This window comes from Dermacentor albipictus, chromosome 2 (assembly GCF_038994185.2).
Source record: "Dermacentor albipictus isolate Rhodes 1998 colony chromosome 2, USDA_Dalb.pri_finalv2, whole genome shotgun sequence".
In the NCBI taxonomy this organism is placed as follows: Eukaryota; Metazoa; Arthropoda; class Arachnida; order Ixodida; family Ixodidae; genus Dermacentor; species Dermacentor albipictus.
The window spans coordinates 199,741,053-199,761,795 of NC_091822.1; the positions used below are offsets into that span (position 1 = coordinate 199,741,053).

A 20,743-nucleotide genomic window follows, 5' to 3' on the forward strand; every position below is an offset into this window, starting at 1 on the left:
AGATATCGCAAAATAACTTATCCCACATAGGTCTTTTGTTACGGGCCATTATGGTAATTTCTTAATTAAAAAAACTAGTTTTAAAGAATAGCTGTCATTTCCAAGGACCTACTGCACATCCTAAAGCTAAAGAAATTTTTTAAAAGTCATCATATAGGTCATGAATGAATATCAAAGTAGGAAGAAAAAAACAATGCAGGAGTAATTAGCTTACACCTGACCTAATTGCTAGTCTATTTGGTTTAATGAAAAATGGAAAGCTTTAGGATGCAGCTGAGGTTTCACTGAAAAAAATGATACCTAATTCAATAAAATCAGTTGATGCAAACATTATGAAAAGTTCCGTAAGGCAAAGGCATTTGATCGAAAAAGCAAAGCTGAGAAAATTGCATTCAAAGTTTTGCTTACTCTGCCACTTTTGTTTACCTATCACATGGAAAAATTTAATGCTTTAGCATGCAGCCCAGTCATTACTGAACACAATAACACCAAACTCACAGAAATCTGTTCATGTAAAGATTGTGAAAACTTCTGTATTGCGTTGGCCTTTGACAAAAAAAAGCTCAAAAAGTCACCTGCTATTTTCTATGAATCTGCCACACATTCACAAAAGTCCTGGGCAGTAGTCCTGGGTTCTGTCAGGCTTGTGTTTCTTGGCCATCCTCTTCTTCACCTTTTCAGCGTTGGTGTGACTTTTATCAGACCTGCACAGCCTCTGCTTATCTTTCTCAAGGCTCCTACGAATGAGGCAGCTCCCAGGACTGTAACCAAGCTGTGCTGCAACAGCTCTGCTGGTTGCTGCCATTCCTTGGTTGAAGCGAGAAACTGCTTCTGCAACAGCTCTTTCAACAGCCAGCAAAGAGTCATGCGTGTTCTTGGAGCTTTGGCTCCAAATGACAGAGTGTAGGCACTCAATGGCGTTCTGTGTCATGCCATCTTTGCAGCGCTCCAAGAGGGCCTCGTCGCCCAGCCTTGCAAAGATTGGCTCAAGAGCAGTGCGAACGTGGCCTGGCAGAGGGTTTTTGTGTGGTGACGGCTCCACTTGGTTCGCCAAAGCACGATTGAAGGCACACCACGAATCAACCCCTTGAGGACAGCAACTGTGGTCTGGGGCTTCATCTGTCGAGGTCATGTGCAACAGCGTGGCATGCACTGCCTTTTTCATGCCTGCAACGTCGTGGCTGTGGCTCCGCAAGGCATACCCATAGTAGTTTGTAATTTTCTTTATCTTATCTTGGGTGAGGTTGCCCTTTCCGCCAAGAGATTCTCCTTGTGCCTTCTTCTTCTCCACCAAGTTGCGAAGAGCCGTCCCCATCCGCTTGTGGACATGGTTCAAGCAGTCTTTCTTTTCAATGGATATATATCCATACACTTCTCCTGAGGTCAATGCATGAAAGGTGCGGCTATCACCATCAGAAAGTATAGTTGTGTACCGCAACCCATTTTTTTCCAGAGACCTGTTGAACAAAATGATAGCTGCTTCAGTCTCCATCCGGCCGGCATTGCAGTCGATGTTTTTCATGCACTTGTGGTTCATAGCCCAGTCACCGTACCCATCATCACTGGGATCAGGTGCCCCTTGGCACCCACGACAGTACCTCGAGAGCACAACATGGTCCAGTACTAGGCCAGTGTATAGCTCTATGATGCAGCCTACTGCAATATTTGAATTGTGACCACGTGTTTTCCATGTGCCATCAAATATGACATCTACATTTCCTGGTGGATTCAGGAAGTTCTTGTACATGTCCTTCACCACTTTGACGCTTGCTGCTTCTGTAGCAGTAGCTACTGCCTGGCAAGCTTTCACCATGGTGTCCATATGCCCCCTGAAAGTCTTGTGGTGAAGTCCTCGGTGAGAGAGGTTCATGGTGGCACAAAAATCTGCTAGGGCAGTCGCTCCCTTGCCTATACTTTGAATTCCCTTCATTGCCCGCAAATTGACTTCAAAGGGCGTGATGTTGGATTTCCCGGGCACTCGTGGCGACGAGAAGTGCCGCTCGGCGAAATCGCAATTTGAGCATGTGAGCTCCAACTTCACTGCTAGGCCGTATTCTCTCTCACTGCACTTTGCGAGTTGGAGAGTGGTCATCCCACACTTGCTGCAGCTTGTGGACACAAACATCTTCTTTAGCACTGAGAGATCAACGATGATGTACTCTGTGCCGCGATCGTCATCTTCACTTGCTGTGCCGACGTTCATTAGCTCGAACTTGCGGGAAGTCGCGGACTGCTTCGCCAATGAAGTTTTAACGTTGTCTGCGTAATTTTCGCGCCCCGCGCACTCCGCCTCCGTGAAAAACACCGTGTCGAAGCGTTGAGCACGCGAGCTCGGTTCAGCCGCGTCCGTCGGCACCGAAGCGGCGTGCGGAAACGCCGAAGTCAACGTTAGGCTTAGGTCAGCCGGCTCGGCCGCTTCCGACGACACGGAATCCGAAGCGACTTGCAGCGTCTCAAAAGTTGGCATTTTCGACGGGCTTAGTCCAGGCGCATCCACCGGCACTGCACAGACTTGCGGTAACGAAGTTGACACTGATCGGCACTGTCCAGCCGCGTCCACAGGCGAAGCTAGCGTCGACGGGGTTTGTTCAGCCGCGTCCACCGGCGAAGCTGTTGTTGGCGAGCTCAGTCCTGCCGCATCCACCAAGGGCACAGCAGCTTGCGGCATCACCGAAGCTGTAGTTCTCGACGATGTAGCGCTGTTCTTATTCCATGCGCGTCTCTTTTTGCCGACTGCTTTTCGCGTGCTTGCTTTCAAGCGCGCGTCTCGCGCCATCGTGACACGCGGAACAAAGCCACCAGGCACGCAAAAGCAAGAAATTCGTGGTTAAAAGAAGCGACCCAATAGCCAAAATATCTAGAAGAACGATAAAGAAAAAGGCAGAACGAAAAATACTAGGAAACAAAGAGGAGCTCGAAAAATGACGTGCGTCCAGGCGAAAGCAGACGACGTGAAGGAGTCGGACAACGCGGCCGCGGAAGGCGAAGCATACGTCACGGCCAATCAGAGGGCTGCGCCTCGAGGAGGCGCCCGGTTCACCCAATCAGCGGCTGTCTCGCGACGATTTCCCGCTTGAGAACGGGTGCCAATCCCTCCGCTGCACGAGGGTCTACAGCGTGCCGAGGGGCGCCAGAATGGAGAGCGGGAAACCAGCTTTCAAACGAGACCAAGATGGCGCCGATCGGTACGCGTCGCGCGGAGCTACGGCAGCTTGAAAATGAGGCAAATCTTCGCGCTTGGCGTTCAATTTCGGCTCACCGACGTTTATAAATTACCGTTTATTTTATACTTCGAGTAGGAATTGCGCCATAATATTTTGTAGAGGCATAGTTGGGACATTAAGGACTTCAAAAACGCAATTTTTGAAAATTGCCATTTTTGACCATTTTTCGCGATTTCAAGACCCGCGTCCCCCCTTAAAAGCTGTTGAATGACAAATGAACTTCAGTGCCCTTTTAATGCATTACATTTTGTACTATTTAAACCGCTGGTGGCGAGGCTACGCACTTGGCCAGCAAAGTGTTCCATGAACACACTCCAACCGGAGTGGACTCTGCATGCACTGCCATATTTGGATTTGGCAAAGTGCACTTACAGGGCAACTCCGGCAATTTTTCTATGTCCACTGATCTTAATAAAATTTTGAATACATATTCTCTTTTGTACTCTGATTATCAGTGCCTAACTATATGGCAAATCATTTAGTTTTCCTGAAATTGAATTTTGAAGATTGGTTGCGTTCCTGACTCATGACTTGTTATGCCACCCTGCGTTTGTCACAGAGACTACCCCGCCACTGAGATCGCTGCTGTTTAGTTCAGAAACTCTGTAAAAGCTCCTTGTGTCAGGACACATCAGCTTTGTTTCTTTGGCGTTAGCGCCACATGTACTGCGTTTTTCGCACGCATTCTGTGTGTTTACGTTATGGTGATGTATGGTCCAATGTCAGCGACTCATTGTGACATTACACGAAGCAGCTACTTGTTTCAGTATTTCGTTCATTGCTTATTTAAAATTATTAATGAATTTCATACCAAATCGAACCACCCTACCAGTGACAGGACTGTCGAATACATTTGAAGATAACAATATCCTAACATCGTTAAAAAAATGCTGGAGTTGCCCTTTAATCTGACACTAAGTGCACTTGCCTGCTTGACAGGCGTATAAGCTTCAATCATGCTTTAGCTTCAGTGGAAATGGTCCTGCAAAAGTGACCAATTCGAAAGTGTCAAATTCATACAAACCTGCAAAGTAGGTTTATCCAAATGCTTACAATATTTATAGGATAAAGCAAAGAAAGACAGCATTGCAGAAAACAGCAAACAAAACTTGATTCTGTACTCCAATGTGCTCTTGCACAGATGAGGAGCATCTGACTAAAACGTGACTAGCCCAAAATTGCATGTATACCGAACAGCCCTTCCACCTGAGCAACAGCTGTCATACGATATAACTCCTTACAACTAGCACCAGTCTGTCTATATGTTGTCCCTAGCAGCAAGATAAAAAGTTGAAGGGACATCTGTGCAGGTCTGGATGTCAGTAGGTCGTGGTTTTACGCTCATCTATACGGCTACCACTGGCAAGGGTGTGGGGAACTGAAAGGCAGAACCCTCGAACGATACCAAGATGGTGGCGCCCAACAGCGTGAAAGACGCGCAATAGCTCCGTGGACTTGGGTGTTTCTGCGCAATTTTGACCCCCCCCCCTCCCACTTTGCCAGTAATTTCACCTTGCTTGAGGGGGCCCGCTTGCTTGAAATTTTACGGTACACTGAAGAAACATGCTGGAAACAAGTACCCACCGTTATTTATGGACCTTGCACTGACAAGAAGGCGGCGCAAGTATCAATTTATTTTTGCATGCATTTCTTGCAATCCCAAACCAGTCCATCCTTCGATGCTTTTGAAACTTTTACAAACTGAATTATTTTTTCGTAAAACAGTAAAACAGGCCCACATTTGTAAAGTTTACAAAGAATTCAGGATAGTTGGCAGGCATGACATGCTGTTATTTATGAGTGGGAGACCACTGCTTTGTTCCAGTCAGCCTGCATAGGACACCAAACATTCTCATAGGATAGTATACAAACTTACAATGACACTGTTGTCTTCCTTGTGGAATTCTTCGCGGATCCTTTGGCCCAGTTCCCCATCTGGAAGCTTGAGGTCATCACGAGTGTCACCTTTGTCGTTCATTAGTGTGACATAGCCATCATCACTTATGTCAATCAACTGCAAAGAAAAAAATATCATTTATGAGCTTTCATACTGCATGGATATTTGACAGAAGTCAAGGCACGTAGTGCCAGTACTGCTCAGTAACCATGGATATGAATACACTCCGTTTGACACAACTTGACTGTGCACTAGTTGAATGCGATATACAGTAAAACCTCACTAAAAAGTACCTGCTTACAGTAGTTTCGTTTTAGAAGCAGTAAAGGCAGATCCCCGACTCAGCGGCCAATGAACATATTTTGTATCCGCATAAACTGTGCCAGCTTATTGTGTACGTATCGGTTCACACTTAGCGTTTGCACTTTTCATAGCGCAATAACAGCAGTAGGTCAGCCAGGCAGAATGAGCCTCAGATCAGAACGGCCTCCAAGCGCAAATGCAGACTGCAAAATGACGGCTACGAAGTTCAACTTTCCGAAGTTCGACTTTTAACCATCGTTGCCTCTGCTGTTGCCAAAGTGTTTCCCAACGACAGTGACAACAGAAAGTGACCGCACGGGCGATTCAGGCTCGAGAGTGGCAGAAGCTGCACTGGCAGTGGCAGTGGCAGAAGCTGCACGTTATGTCAGCCTCATGCAGGTATTTGTTGCGAAACCAGGTTAGCGGATAACCAGGCTTGCTGCTTAAGGGGAGTTCGAGACCACTGTTATTGCTGCTAGGCTGCTGTGACATTGAAAGAAAATAAGACTTGTCGCGTGAAATGAACAAATACTGCATGTCACATGGCGCTCTTTCAAATTTCCGTTTCTGACAGTATGTGGGTGATCTCATGCTGTTTTGGTTAAGCAGTACTGCCGTTTAGTACGCACTTTTTCCTTGCTCCAGCCATTTACGGTTTAACAAGATGTTACTGTACAGGGTGTCTGATGTACCTTTAGCAAGTTTAAAAATATGCAAATGCCACATAGCTCGATAGAACAAAGGTGTGTTTGGCGTCGCCTTGATTACTTTGATTTTTTTCGTTACAATTATATACTTAGTCCAAATTAATAACTTCTCAAACATTATAATTAGATGAAGGGTGCCAATGAGAAAATTGTAGACAGGAAAAACTCCAGATACAGCTCTGTTGCTCAATACGGGCTACATAAGTTTTCCCGAGCGCGATAGAAGCCTGCGAGCACATGCAAAATTGCTGCGTGACTGGCCAGAGGCATCACCAGCTTTGCGCACGTTACTTCCAATGGCCTCGATCTCCTCATGCACAATGTCTTCATCTACACAAACGAACTTGTTGACAATGAAGCCATCTGCAACTTAGTTTTCATGTCATAAAGTACACGCCATGCATTGGTCAGCGACGGCAGCACTCATCCGAGTAGGCATTACGGCAGACCCTACTCTGGTGCCACTAGATCCGCACATGATGCCTGCTGAGTGGCAATGAAGCCGCTGTTATTAAAGCAATTTGCAATCACTGCTGAACAAATTTTACCGCACCATTTCTAAGCATGCCCTATAGGGAAACCATGTTTTTTAATATTGTATACAGCCAACTGGAGGCAACTCCAATTTTGTCAACGATCTTCATCTTCTTCCTGCCCTCTTCAACCTGGACAATTGCAGCAATTGCAGCTTGCACATTCTCTGTAACACAGCTGCTTCATTTCGCTGACAAGCAACGTCGCGACGCCTACATTAGAGCACTCACAGATCGTTTTGAACACTCTCTGGCCGATGCAACTGTAGGCCTATTCGTCCTCCGCGACGGTACTCTGTACCGCCGTAACCTTCATTTAGACGGTTCCGAGTTTCTACTCGTCATACCAAAACACCTCCACTCAAGCTTTCTAGAAGAGCTTCAGGACGCACCAACGGCAGGACACCTTGGCGTATCTCGAACCTATAACCGTGTACGTCACCATTTTTTCTGGCTGGGCTTTGCCAACGACGCAAGAAGCCTTCCCAGCTCCCCGCTGGTTACCTGCAGCCGCTCGACATCCCTGCCGAGCCCTTCCATAGTGTCTGCTTGGACCTTGTCGGCCTATTTCCGGAAGTTACATCAGGAAACAAGTGGGTTGCAGTCGCAGCAGACTACGCGACTTGCTACGCTGTAACCCGCGCTCTTACAACCAGCTGCGCAACTGATGTTGCGGACTTCCTGCTACAGTCAACGACTGAATTTTCGGACACGCCTCATATTTCAGAGGTCTTCGCAGCACCGCCACAAGCCCCATAGAATCAATGTATAAGGACATCTGAAGTTTCGGACACTCGAACCCCCAACCGTCCAATTTTCCAGACTTTTTGACGCGACGGAAGGTCCTTTGGCTCCTCGCGCAGCGCCCTTGCAAAGGAAATTGACTTGCAGCTAAAGCATATCACCGCTTTGAACCACAACTAGCCGAATCTAGCCGTCACACATAGTCTGGCCACGCTGGCTATGTTCAACGCCGCACTTCCGCGTCTGCCGGAGTTTACGGAGCTGCGCCATTTCGTTTGCGCAGGCCACATTTTGGCTAGCATGGCGTGTGGTAGTGCTGCTGTGTCAGGTGTGCTCTGCAACACTAGGCCTAGGTGCTTCAACGCTCATCAGCGAACTCCATTGTTCACAACTTGAGAATTTCATTTGCCTTCGATGGCTCCCACACCGTCTTCATCGTCCTCGCCAATGGCATCGAAGCGCGAAAAGCAGTACCGTTGGGGAAGACTCCGATGATGAAAATGAGGAGCTAATGCCGGCGCCGCCTACAAGCACCGAGATGACGCAAGCACTGTTGACTCATCAGTGTACAGTGCTGACATGACCCTACGATATACGTTCCCTAGAGGGTCCGAAAAATCAGTCATTGACTATAGATGATATCATTTTGATGCACGGTGCTCCGCGTCAATTGCTAATACACCGCAGTCGTATGTTTTTGGCCAAAGTAATTGACATCGTGCAGGTTAGCTCAATACAGCATAAATTTACCATCTCCTACTACCCTGAAATTAACGGCCGCACTGAGTGTTTGAACCACACCCTTACAGACATGCTATCTAAATACGTTTCAGACGACCGCCGTGACTGGGACCTGGCTCTACCTTACATTACCTTTGCGTACAACTCTTCCCATCTCGAAACTGCTGGCTTTTCCCCGTTTTAACTCTTGTATCGCCGAGAACCGATGCTACCACTGGACACTGGCTGCTAACTACATAAACTGGCAAAAAAGACAAAGCTATACTATTTCAAACTATTGCATGAGATGCAGAAGATCCTAATATAATGTTGAAGCAGTCTTGACCAGAAAGCTAAACAGATGAGTCGAACCTCAAGAAATAATAGTCGATTTTTTCTGCCTTCATACTGAACCATAGCTCACTCAGATTCAATCGGTGTCCTCAGATCATTTTCAGAAGACCATCGTGATTGAAAATTGTTCGTCATGGTAAGTACGGTATCAGTGAAAGCACATAAGAAATTGATGTTCCTCCTTTGTAAGTAAGAAGCCCAAATGAAGCTGTCTAACTACAGACAGCCAAGTGCAGCCAATTGCAAACTTCAACTACAACAGTGCTGTACAGTTTATAAGACTGCTTTGCACAACATGACACCACTACCCAAGAGATATACAGTTAAAACTCGATATATTTAAGTACACAAAATTTCATCGCAAAGGAATACAGACAGAAATGGAAATTTCTATGGACTCGGCCAAAAGCAACTGCTTGTGGGCCCCCCTCTTTCCGCTGGCTTGACTTGGCGTAATTGGTAAAGAATGCTCCGGTAACCAGCAGCCCAAGCTCATGTAGCCGATGTACCAGATATGTTGTGCTGCGGAATTATCAGCCGCAACTTTATCAACATCTTACGTAATAATTACACGAATGTGCAGGCTAAAATTTAATTTGCTAAATGTTTTTTTTTTTTGTCGTCAGTATGTACACGGCGTTTCATTTATCAGTTTCGCAGTGTTGAATAAAAACAGTGTCTCCTAGTCCTAGCTAACAGCCTCTCGTTCATGTGTGACTTCATGTATCAAGTACAGTGGGTTGATTCAGCTGCACAGAACTTTATAAAAAGGTGAATTTTGTGAGGTTATCTTCAAATATTCTATCAGGTTATGTGTCTGACCACTAGGAACTCTATAGTGCAAAATATGGCAGATAATAGATATCTTAAATAACTGCTTAATTAGCAATTATAGAGGAAACATTGCAGTTAGGGAATTCAGGACCGCAATTCATACTATTAGGTCAACAAAAAACTGCTCTAAACAAGATTGTCTCGGGTGCTAGAGCCTGCAAGTACTATGGCACCGTGGGCGGCCCAGTTTGGCAGTACCTAAAGATTTGAAATACTGCACCAGTGACGTCAATATCTCCATAGTCTCTATTGCGAGTGCATACCAAAAGTAGCGCAAGCTTTTGCTGGAAGAAGCTTCACGACAGAAAACTTATGGGCCCCGGGTGCCAGACGACCCAGCTAGGCCACTGGGCGCAGCACTCAAATTGCACGCTACAAATTGCAGTCAAGTGGGATAGGGTGCCATCATATCCAGTGCACTGTAAGCTTTGGGTGAGAGGAACAGCATGCATGGGTGAGCCAAGAAAGGTGGTGGCTAGGTGAGCGCCATCTCATGCGAGCAAGGTGAAAGAGGAGCGAGTTGGCGGTACCTAAAGCCCCTCCATACAAGTTTCCGCCGACCAGGTTAAGTACTGCCAACCTGCCCTCCTCCTTCACACTCCTCTCCAACTGACCCCCTTAGCTTCCGGCGTCAAGCGGAACTTACGTAGCTGCAGCTTCCTGTTCCGAGTGGAAGTGACGCTTTGTTTTTTTAGGGTTGTTTACTTTCGTGTCGCTGGAGAGGCTTTAATTGCATGAGCTGCAGTTGAAACTGTGAATGCGATTTGATCCATGAACCGCCGCCTATTGTAATCAGCTACAGTAAAAGCTCATTAATTCGAACCCCAAGGGGTAGCCGCTTCAGTTCGAATTAACGAAAGTTCGAACTAACGAAAGTGAAGGAGAGCAACAGTACACTGCGATTTGGAAGCAGTAGGGCATGTCAGAAATTTGGCGTGTCAGAAAGTGATGGCGTGTGCCGCGGGCACACGCCATCTTGAAGTCGAAGCTCTGGGTCCGACTGTGCCACACTACCGATGTCCACCGAAACGAACGTTAGCCAAGGCTTAATACCATCACAATGAATCGCGATGGCCGATACCTCCTAAGCTGAAAACAGACGTGCAGAACCGATGAAGACTGCCGAGACAAAGACACTGAACATGTGAAGGTGGCGAAGGCCCTGATTCGTTGGTTCTTGATTGCAAGCGCAGCTGCGACGTACTTGATTCGCTGTGTTACGATGGCGCTTGCCGGGCCATCTCCGCACAACATTAGCAGCTGTACAAGATTTGCAAAGCCTCCGAGATTCGCAACGGGCATGAAGTCTCGGAGGTTACGTAGAACGGAGAGGCGGCAGCCGCCGCTGCCTTCTGGCTGGCCCCGCGTCGGTTAGATTTTTTTCCAATTTTGCCTTCTCTCACCATTCTCTCCGTTTCGGAGGCAATACAACCTTGTGTGTAGGCAGTAGGCGCGTTTCTCTGGCCGTGTGCCAGGCGAGCGTAGTTCGAATTATCCGTGAGGGAACCTTCTCGCGTTCGAATTAACGGACTTTTTTATACATACACTTATGTGGAGCTTGGCCGGACCAAATTGTACAGTTCGAATTATCCACAAATTCGAATTATTTAAGTTCGAATTAACGAGCTTTCACTGTATCTGATCGTGTTTGCTGCTTCGCGTCAACCTGCGACGGGTTGTGGCACGAGCGACAACGTACAGTGGAATGTAGTGCCTGGGCACTTGGAGACCACTGCCGTTTTTCGCGCATTTGGAAAACAGCGACCGCAAACTACCACTTCAGCGGAATACAACACCTTGTCCCCTTTGCATTCTGCTTATGGTTACTACCACAGCTCTGCTAAGCACATGCGGGCGTCTCACCATCGTCTAACAGCAGTCAAAGCGGAAATTCACGCAGAGCAACTCCAGGAAGTGGAAATGCCGGAACGAGATTTGGTGTAAGGGGAAAAGGCGGCGCACAACAAAGGTTGTCACTACTTAAAGTGGCAGCGGCGCGTGGATGGAGGGGCTTTAGCGGTACCGTGCTGAAGCCCATGTGAGGGGAGGAAGTGGGGGGCATGTTGTCACATGTCTCCTTTTCTAGCACGGCAGTGTGTGGCTGTCTGCACGAGTTTTCTAGAGGTTTCGGAATTTATTGAGAAATAAACCTAAATGCACAGATGTATTCTCTTGGGCTGATTTTAAAAATTCAATAATTTTTTTTTTGTGGCTGATGTCCATGTAATTACTGCATAATGAGCTGGAGGTGAGGCTCGTGCTTTGCCATTCCCTGCATTATACTTCTGCACTGCCTCCGCCACAGGTGCCTGTACAGTGAACAGAGGCATGGCGATCCTTTGGTGCAAGAGACCAGATGGCTTTCGTTGCTGCTTTGGGTCTTTCCCCTCTGGCACCTTTCAAGCAACTTCTTGTCACTGAAACACTCGTAAATGGGCAGCAACACCCGGCAAACATAAGGAGGCAGGTTGCGAGGAGGTTTCGGTGCCGGCTGGCCCCTAGCCTCAGCAACATTTTGATGGCACGAGTTGGGGCCTGTTGGGCAAAATCTGTGGTTAAATTCAGTCATTGGAGGTGATGTGATAGTAAGTCGCCGCGAGGGTCTGCTGCGAGCCGACCCTTTCCACTGAGGCTATGAAGGCCAGAAGCTTTGTTTTTTGAAACAAGTTTGTGCAACACCATATTCATGCATTTCTGGACGTGGTTTATGCAATCCTTGTCTATTCACAAATAACGGTAAACATTTTCCTCTTGTAGTGCAAGATAGGTACGGCTATCCCAATCACTCAACATAGTGGTGTAATGGAGCTTGTGCCATCCGAGGGACCTCTTGAACAAAATGAGGGCGGCCTCCACTTCCATTCCTCTTCATTTTTCCTAGCACTGACGATTACTCTTCCAGTTTCCAAAAGGAGGATTACTTTTCTTTGGACCCATCTCGCATTGTGCAGAGAAATTACTCAAAACAACGTAATCTAACCAAAGACGTAAACAGTTCAATCACGGGTCGTCCGTGAAACAGTCCGCAGGTCGTCCACAACCCATTATACAACACCGTTATGCGCCCGGGCTCGTTGAAACAATTAGCCGAAGTTCACCAACTGAACATGCACACTCTTCACATTTCGGGCAGCATGATCGGCGGCGGGAGCCAGCTTGTTCTTCACGTATCGGTGCCACATCTTCGTGTGAAGTCCGAGACGGCTAATGTCCATAGTGGGGAAACATCAATGAGGGCTGTTCACTGGTTTCCCCTTGCGTTCTGCAAGTGGCGAGAACGTTCACAGCAAATGGGTTTCCTTCCTTTCTTATTGTTATTCATGAATGAAGAGTACATATATAGCAATGCAAAATATTTCTCACTTTACGGTCCCCCTAGAAAACTTATGGCAAATTCTTTTTCGAAATAGGTCCCCAAGAAGAATTGGAATCTGCAATAAAATAATCTACCCTCAAAGGGTTATAGGGCCCCTCACTAGGCCCCATAGCAGATTTTGGCTATACACGGGAAGTTATGTGTCCTCTAGGCAGCGTTCTGCCGCAAAACTTTTGCAAATCAGCTCCTTAATAGCCGAGATAGAAATATTTCAGTGCCACGAACCCATGATTTCAGCAGGCGAGCTCCACTGCCAAGCAAAAGCTTCTTTGACGCACGCGATGCCAGCAACAAAGCCCAAGACAGCGCAGAATTTTGGTGCGTGGAAACGTGCCGTGAAGCTTATCCAAGCAGCGAGGTCCAAAGCTGCTGTGAGTGCTTGCAGTGGCGGTACTGTGCTGTTGGCTTTCGCCTGTAGAGAATCCATCACATTCGTGACAAATTCGTATCGCGCACGCAATCCTCGGAAATGCGGCTAAACATTTCGCGCATAGGGGCTCTCCGACTCGGCGATCATGCACATCGCGCGCGGACTTGTCGCACCGTCACCTAACCATTTTGTGCATCGGCGCCTCCGACTGCGTTAACCAGCGCATCGAGTGTCGACTCCTCGAGCCCGCAGCAAGGAATTTTGCGCGTCCGCACGTAGGACTGCGCGAATGAGCGTGTCGAGTGTCGACTCCTCGAGGCCGCGACTAGGCATTTCGCGCGTTGGCAATTCGGACTGCGCGAATAAGCGCATCGAGGGTCGAGTCCTCGAGCCCGCGGCTATGCATTTCGCACGGCAGCACCTTGAACTGCGCAACTAAGCACATCGCGCGTCGGCTCCTTGCATCTGCAGCTATGCATTTCGCAGATCGGACTCACAACAAACCACATTGCGCGTTCACTCTATTATCATATTGTCACGATAGCTCGTAGCAATATCTATCACACAACCCTTTCATAAAGAGAACATCGTGAGCTCTGTTCACTAGGCCCCTTGGGCTGGTACACACCTGGCTGCAGAAGTAATCGAGGCATCATGCAAAAGTAAAATTCTGAAAAGCGCCTAGCAGCTGCATATCTATCACTGGCTCTCTGATCCTAAGTTCCACAGCCACTGTCAGGTGAAGATGACTTGAAAGGCTACTTACACTCGGAGCCTTCATTCAGTAACATGGTCAATTCTACCAAATGAAAAAAAAAAGTGCCTCACTGATCGTCATGGAGACTGCTATCAATAAGGCAGCCTGCATGTACAACACTGGAACTATATTCATGCCCACTGTGGGGATGCGCGACCCTCGCGCCTCCCCTGATGTTTTTCCCGCATAGTGCGTCTCCTGTAGTGCGGCTTCGCCGCAACGGTGGTCCGAGTGGTACAGGCACAGTGCGAGAGATGGCGCTAGTGTTGCGCTGCTGCGGGGTTACTTGGGTGCGGGAGAGACAAGGCGCTCTCTCTTGGCTTCGAGACAGCAAGCGGGACGGACGCGCTGTACGTGCAGCAACCCTCTTCCCCGGCAGGTCGCCGAACAGCGCAGACATTCCGCGTGCGCGGCCGCCTTCGAACGCGCCACGATTCGCGTGACTATACACGCTAACGACCAGGCGTTGGGATCCAGCATGGGGCGAACATATTCGCTTGCTTCCAGTCGCGGTGAGTCGGACTTCTAGATTTGTCGAGCGCCCATCGGCATGTTTTGTGGATAGCAACTCGGCTAGCAGCCACTGATCTATGAAAGGTGCAATAAATGCCCTTGTGATTGTTTGCACTACTGTGTTGTCGTTCCTTTCTCCCAAGAGTATGGTGTGAGAATCCCACCTCAGGCCCCACATCTGGCTGCCCAACGTGGGACTCTTGGGGCATCGGACGATAGTTTTAACAGTTTTGCTTCGTTCGAGACCTTTGTTCGAACCGAAGCGTAGGCGGCGTGCTTTCTTGAGCAAGGTGACGGTGGCTGTAGTGTGTTTGAACATGTCAACATGCTAAGCCTTTTCGCAAGTGTTTTTTTTTTTTAATGGCATTCGTCGGTACGAGAGTCACGTGGTCTGCATCCTGGGAGAGCGAGGCTGAGCGCCTGCGGAGCGTGGCAAGCCTGAAGCGAGTAAGTACGGAAGCCTCGTGGGTGGTCCGAATTTATGTGAATAGCGTCTATCTCTGACTGTGATGAAGTCGCGGCTCTGGGAGCCGGGTGACCGCAGGCCACGGGTGCCACTACGGGCTGACTGGTATTGTGGCCTGGCACCGGGCGCTCCGACACTGTCTGGGACGGTGGGCGCTGTCAACTCGGATGCTGTGTGCACCAAGCGGAGTAGGACGACCTCACAGAGCTGACGTCTCCTCGCGGCTGCCTGTTTTGCGCTCATTTTGGGTGTTGTTTTTGGATGCCGGTTGTTAGGGTAGCGATGCTTTAGGCCTAAGGCTTTACGAAGCTGCCTGTCGCACGTGGAGGCACACAACCTGGCGGACCGTGGCGTTGAGGTGTTGCAATTTGCTTCCCTCATTCTATTTAACCTCGCACGAATTGAGATTACTCGTTCGACTCAAGAAAGCGAGCTTCGTTCACATGAACTTAGCATCTCAGTAGCTGCCCGATCTTTTGCTAGCCGAGTTGAACATCGTACCACGTGGGCGATGCGCATGCATAATTCCTCTCCCTTGCACTACTTCAGTGTATGCCGAGTGTGTTGAGTTTACGCGGTGTGACTGGAGTCACCCCTGGTTTGCCGTCACCTGCACATCGTCTGCGCTGCTGCCCCGGACTACGATCGAGCCACCCCGGGCGATGGTGATGCTGTGGCCAGTTCGGCGCGGCGACTTCGGCGGCCTCCTGTATCCAGCTCACAACCCTCGGCGGCGGACAAAAGAGCCGGCGGTCACCGACAGCTACGGCGGCTCTTGCCAGCAGGGCGCGTCGGCGCAAGCGACGCTTGCTCGTACCGACTACTGCGTCGTCGTCTCCGGAGTCCTGGCCTGGGACCGTGCCGTCGAGTCGCAAAGCTGCTGCTGTGACCGGCGGACGCCAGCGGTGTACCCAAGGACAGTCGGCTCGCATGTTATGGACAGCGTGTGGACATTTCCTCAGCGCGACCACTGTTGCATGTACCACCCTGTTCGCGGAGCACGGGTTAATGTTAGACCGTGTCACATGTTTCGCCGGAATAAGTGATTTAAGGTTGGGGGGATGTGGGGATGCGCGACCCTTGCGCCTCCCCTGATGTTTTTCCCGCATAGCGCGTCTCCTGTAGTGCGGCTTCGCCGCACACGCGGCGGTCCGAGTGGTACAGGCGCAGTGCGAGAGATGGCACTAGTGTTGCGCTGCTGCGGGGTTACCTGGGTGCGGGAGAGACAAGGCGCTCTCTCTTGGCTTCGAGACAGCAAGTCGTTCCTTTGTCCCAAGAGTACGGTGTGAGAAGCCCCCATCAGACCCCACACCACACAGAAATCTACACTTCGGTTTGAAACCCGGGCACCATGCTCTTTGTAGAGCATGGTGCCTAATAAAGTTTCTTGTGCTAGTTCAGTGGCCAGTGAGCTATTATTTTGAGAGTGTGCAGTCGCACATTTAGTATGGCCATTCTTACAAAACACAGCTTCAAAATGGTGCCATTTGTATTGGTGTAGATGCACTTCAGCAAAAGCTACAATTATTTAAAACTTCAAATACGGAGTCTGCAATCGCAGACTCCGGCACAACCTTCAATCATTTGCTTTTTGTTTGCTTGTTGCTGTACGGAGGAAATAGCTGAAGCGCCAAATTTGAAGACTAAGAAATGCGCTTTCCAACGAGACCAAGATGGCGGCGCTCGGTTGCGGCGTTCCAGAGATATTGCGGCTTGAAAAGCGCGGCTCTTTCTTGATTTGCGTGAAATTTTTCGCCACCTTGGCTGATAAAACTTTTTTTAAACCACTTCTTGCCGCATCCCCCTTAAGGGGGGATGCAGCCATTGAAGTGGTCAAATTGTCAAAATTTTCGATTTTCTGATTTTCTTTTTTGCGCAATCCACAGACCTTTATTTACCTCATAGTGAAATACAGTCGCCAACAGATTTTCCGAACTCCAAAGATTCGGACACGCCCGATTATTCAGTCAGATTCGCGGCACCGCCATTCTCCCCATAGACCATAATGTATAACAACTGCCGAAAGTTCGGACACTCCTTGAGCCAACTCGGTCCAGAGCACCATGCACCGACTCTGACCGGTGCATGGTTCGACTCTGCTGAACGCCATTTTTGTTTTGAACAAAGCTTCCTTACTGCCCCACGAAGTGGCGCTACTGGAAATCCCCGCTAATCATCATCGTTTCTGCCTGGTTCGCTAGAGCAACGCCTCCTTTAAAAAGATGCCTGCCGCGTGCGCCGAAAACCTGTGCTGCCCTTACCTTTCCCCTTTTCCTCCTTTTTACTCGAGGCAGTAGCTAGCGATCGTTGCGGTGGTCGCTTGCAACACATGCGCACATGCGCACATCACCTCATGGCAGCGCGGCTGGCGCTGCCGCTACACTACACCGCCCCAGTCCCCTTGGCGGAGATAGGGACGTAAGTGGCGCCATCTCTTCACAACTGACCGCAACTCAAGGCGCGACGGCTACAATGGGTAAGCGAGCGACACCGCAGGCATCTTTCTAGAGGAGGCGTTGACTAGAGTGGCTCTGCAGCAGTTCCGGTTTCAGCTTAGTAAGCCATGTCAAGACAATCCAGCAGCTGATATGTTTCTTAGCGCAAGACGCTGCGAGGGCCGCGTTTTTCGTTTGTGCGACTGGTGTCGGGACGGTGGTGTTTGCTTTGTGTGCTGTGCCGAGGTTTCGGTAATCCAACGCGGCATACGTAAATATCGCGTCAAGTGTCTAATGGCGCCGACTTCGCTGGGGAATGCCGGCAAGCGGGTACCGGGAGGCCTAAGATTTGTCGCCTTCCGATGTGCTCTCTACTGACGAAAAAAATGTTCTGCCGAGACCTGCGCAGTGGTTGCATTGCGATTCCGGACACCGTCTCATTTGACAGTTTTATAGGTACTGACACTGCTGTATTGACATGCGCAGAACTCAACGACGGCAAGATCATTCGTCAGGTTTCTGCTGCACAACCGGACCGAGTCTGAAGACGACGCACCATGTGCTATGCTGCCGTCGCATGCGGAGCGTGTACAAGCAGTGACTGTGTTTTCAGCCGCTAATAGTGACCGTACGACCCCCTCCGAGATTCAGGCCTATCTGATTGCGCGTAAACGAAACAGCGTGCAACGGCGCATTCACGATTTCTTCCAAGCCTACTGCCAAGCCCGAATAAGTGCGTGGAAATAAAGGATTTCATTTTTTTTTCTTAATCTGCTTTTTCGGACACCTGTTTATTCGGACATTTTCGCAGTCCCCGTGACGTCCGAATAATCGGTCGGCGACTGTATAACAAAAGACACAGTAGAAATAGCGAAAACAGCAATTTCGTAGAGAGCTGTTATCAAAAATTGGGCTTTGGAAGGCCCCGCCGCACAGCAGATCACCCGGCTATCCATTGACGCAGTGCCGCCATCTTGGTATCATCGTAAAGAGGAGCGATCAGAGCTAAAGATAGCCAGAGCGACGCATTTCTTTACAAAAAAATTAACGAGCAAACGCAAGCGAAAACAAAGGCACATGTAGCTTTGCGACAGGGCATAGCAGTCGCGTGGGGCACAGGGCGTGCTCCTATTGGCTGTTCTAGATTTGAATTGCTGACCAACCTCTCTAGCGCGCATTTGCGCAGCAGCGAGCTGTGCGTTCCTGTCAACGTGATTGACAATTGTGGCAGCTTACGCACGTTTTCTGCGATGAGCCCCAAAGGAATGAAGTTCCGAATGGCCCACGTGTACGGAAGACCACAAAAGGCATAGAAAAGAGGGAGAGAACTACTCGTAGAAGCGGATGCCACCAAGCTTGTTGACGAGGCACGACCGGCGCATGACCGTGACTGGGAAAGCGCGCCCGCGAGCTATGTCACTTGAAGGCGCAACCGTGAGCGACGATGACAGCGCGTCCGCGAGCAATGATGAAAGTGCAAACGCGAGTGATGGTGTCACGTCCGTGTGTGGTCGGGACAGCAATGCGACATTGGCAGAACAGAAGTTTTCGCGTCAAATATTCAACTGCGGATTTCAGCTCGAACTCCACTAATAAACAGGTTGCGCAATGAGCAACAAAACAGGACGTTTTGAGTGTGCCTGCCTCTGCCAATGAATCAATTCACGATGACCAAAAAAGGCAGTGAAGGTGCACTGAACTGCTGCAAGAACGCAAAGAACTACATCAAAATGTAAAGCAAATGTGTCCCCACAAGCAAAAGACGAAATTCCAGGCAGGTTTTAGGTGCTCAAAATAAAGATTTAAATGTTTACAACAAATGAAACTGAGCTCCGTTTTCAAAGCTTGCATTTTTTGTGCAGTTGCTTTCAGTCATCCCAGAGCAATTTTACAACGAATGAAGACAAAATCATTCTGTCTTTTGCACTTAGACCCTGAAACATTGATGAGTGCAATAAAGCTGTCCATTTTTAACTGCACCTCATAAAAAAATTATTATAATGTTTTTTTTGCAAAGGTAACTAGTAAGAAAATATGCAAGGGAAAGCTGAAAATATTTGTACGTTTATTTTGGCATTTAAAAAATAAACCAATAGCTTTACTGCACAGAATGGGCCTTTGTGAACATGCAGATGTGAAAATCTTGGCAAACTTATGTGTAATTAATTTGGGCATGACCATTAGAGGTTGTCAGTTGTAACTCGAAAACTATAATAGCACAATACTAATTTCAGTTATGACATCAGCATAAGAAATCAACCTGTATGCCCAATTTCACCAATTTGTTCCCATAAATAATAATAATAAAAAAACATTTTCATTGCCACGCCCCCCCTTAACTAGGAAGACATGAAACAGTAACTTCCTATACTGAGCAAATGTGAGCAAACACGGTAAGTCATGAGACCAGTGGTTCACAAAGCAGCACTGACCTGGAAGTCGCAGCGGTTGACATTGGGCACGTCAATGTTGTGGGTTGAAGGGCACAGATCCTCATGTTTCTTTGCGGTAAAGATGTCCAGGCCCACTAGGTGAACCTGCAGAATTGTATATTCACAACATGACTGCGTGAACTGGCAAGAGGAGTTCCCGTTCAAATTAAATTACGGGGTTCTGACGTGCCAACACCACAATCCGATCACGAGGCATGTCGTAGTTGGGGACTGGAAATTTTGACCACTTGGGGTTCTTAATGTACACCTAAATCTAAGTACATGGGTGTTTTCACATTTCGGCCCCATCGAAATGCGGCCGCCGTGGCCGGGATTCGATCCCGCAACCTCATGCTCAGCAGCCCAACACCATAGCCACTGAGCAACCGCAAAAATACTAATAGAGTAGTTGAAGCCTGCGATAACAAAATGCTACGAAATATTTTTGCATCCCTGGCTAATACGGTACTTGGTTGCGCAAGGCTAGCAGACTCCAGATTTTCTCAAATGCTATAGCTTTGCACTAAAATAGTGCAAAATACCACCACATTTCACTTGCATGGGCGCCACCACTTTTGTTTACAAAAACAACCAAGTCCTAGAGATGCATCATTGCCGCCAGTTTGTTTGTTGATAACCTAGTTGAAGAGGCACGCATGTTGCTACTACAGTAAAACCTAGTTAAACCGTACCCGCTTAAACAGTAGTTTCGGTTTAAATGTAGTAAAGTCCATTCCCCGACTCAGCGGCCATTGAAAATAATGTATTTTGTATCCGCATAAACCGTACCAGCTTATTGCGTACGCATCGGTTAAAACGTAGCGTTTCCACTTTTCGTCGCGCAAACACGGCGATGCGCCGTCTCCATCGGGCGGCCCGGCAGAACAACAAGCCTCAGAGATCGGTACAACGGCCTCCAAGCGCCCTGTGCGTTTGCACGTGAAGCCGCATCAACATCAGCATCATTTCGACACAGCGGGGACGCCGTGCTTGTGGTGTCGTGCAAGCGAGGACTCGGGTCATGCCGAAGCTAGGATAAAAAAGACGCCGGATGCTCAACATAGAAAAAAAAAAAGAC

General features: G+C 48.6%; 1 protein-coding gene across 3 annotated transcripts in view; it reads right to left on the reverse strand.

Annotated features, from left to right (window-relative positions):
• Positions 1-20,743, reverse strand: part of eEF5 (eukaryotic translation elongation factor 5) — a 29,763-nt gene that overhangs the window by 1,855 nt on the left and 7,165 nt on the right. For all 3 annotated transcript variants that reach the window (XM_065435358.1, XM_065435359.1, XM_065435360.1), the window contains exons 3-4: positions 19,666-19,770; positions 5,101-5,238 (exon numbers count right to left, since the gene is read on the reverse strand). In XM_065435358.1, coding sequence (XP_065291430.1) covers positions 5,101-5,238; positions 19,666-19,770 — 243 coding nt within the window. The remainder of the gene's footprint in view (positions 1-5,100; positions 5,239-19,665; positions 19,771-20,743) is intronic.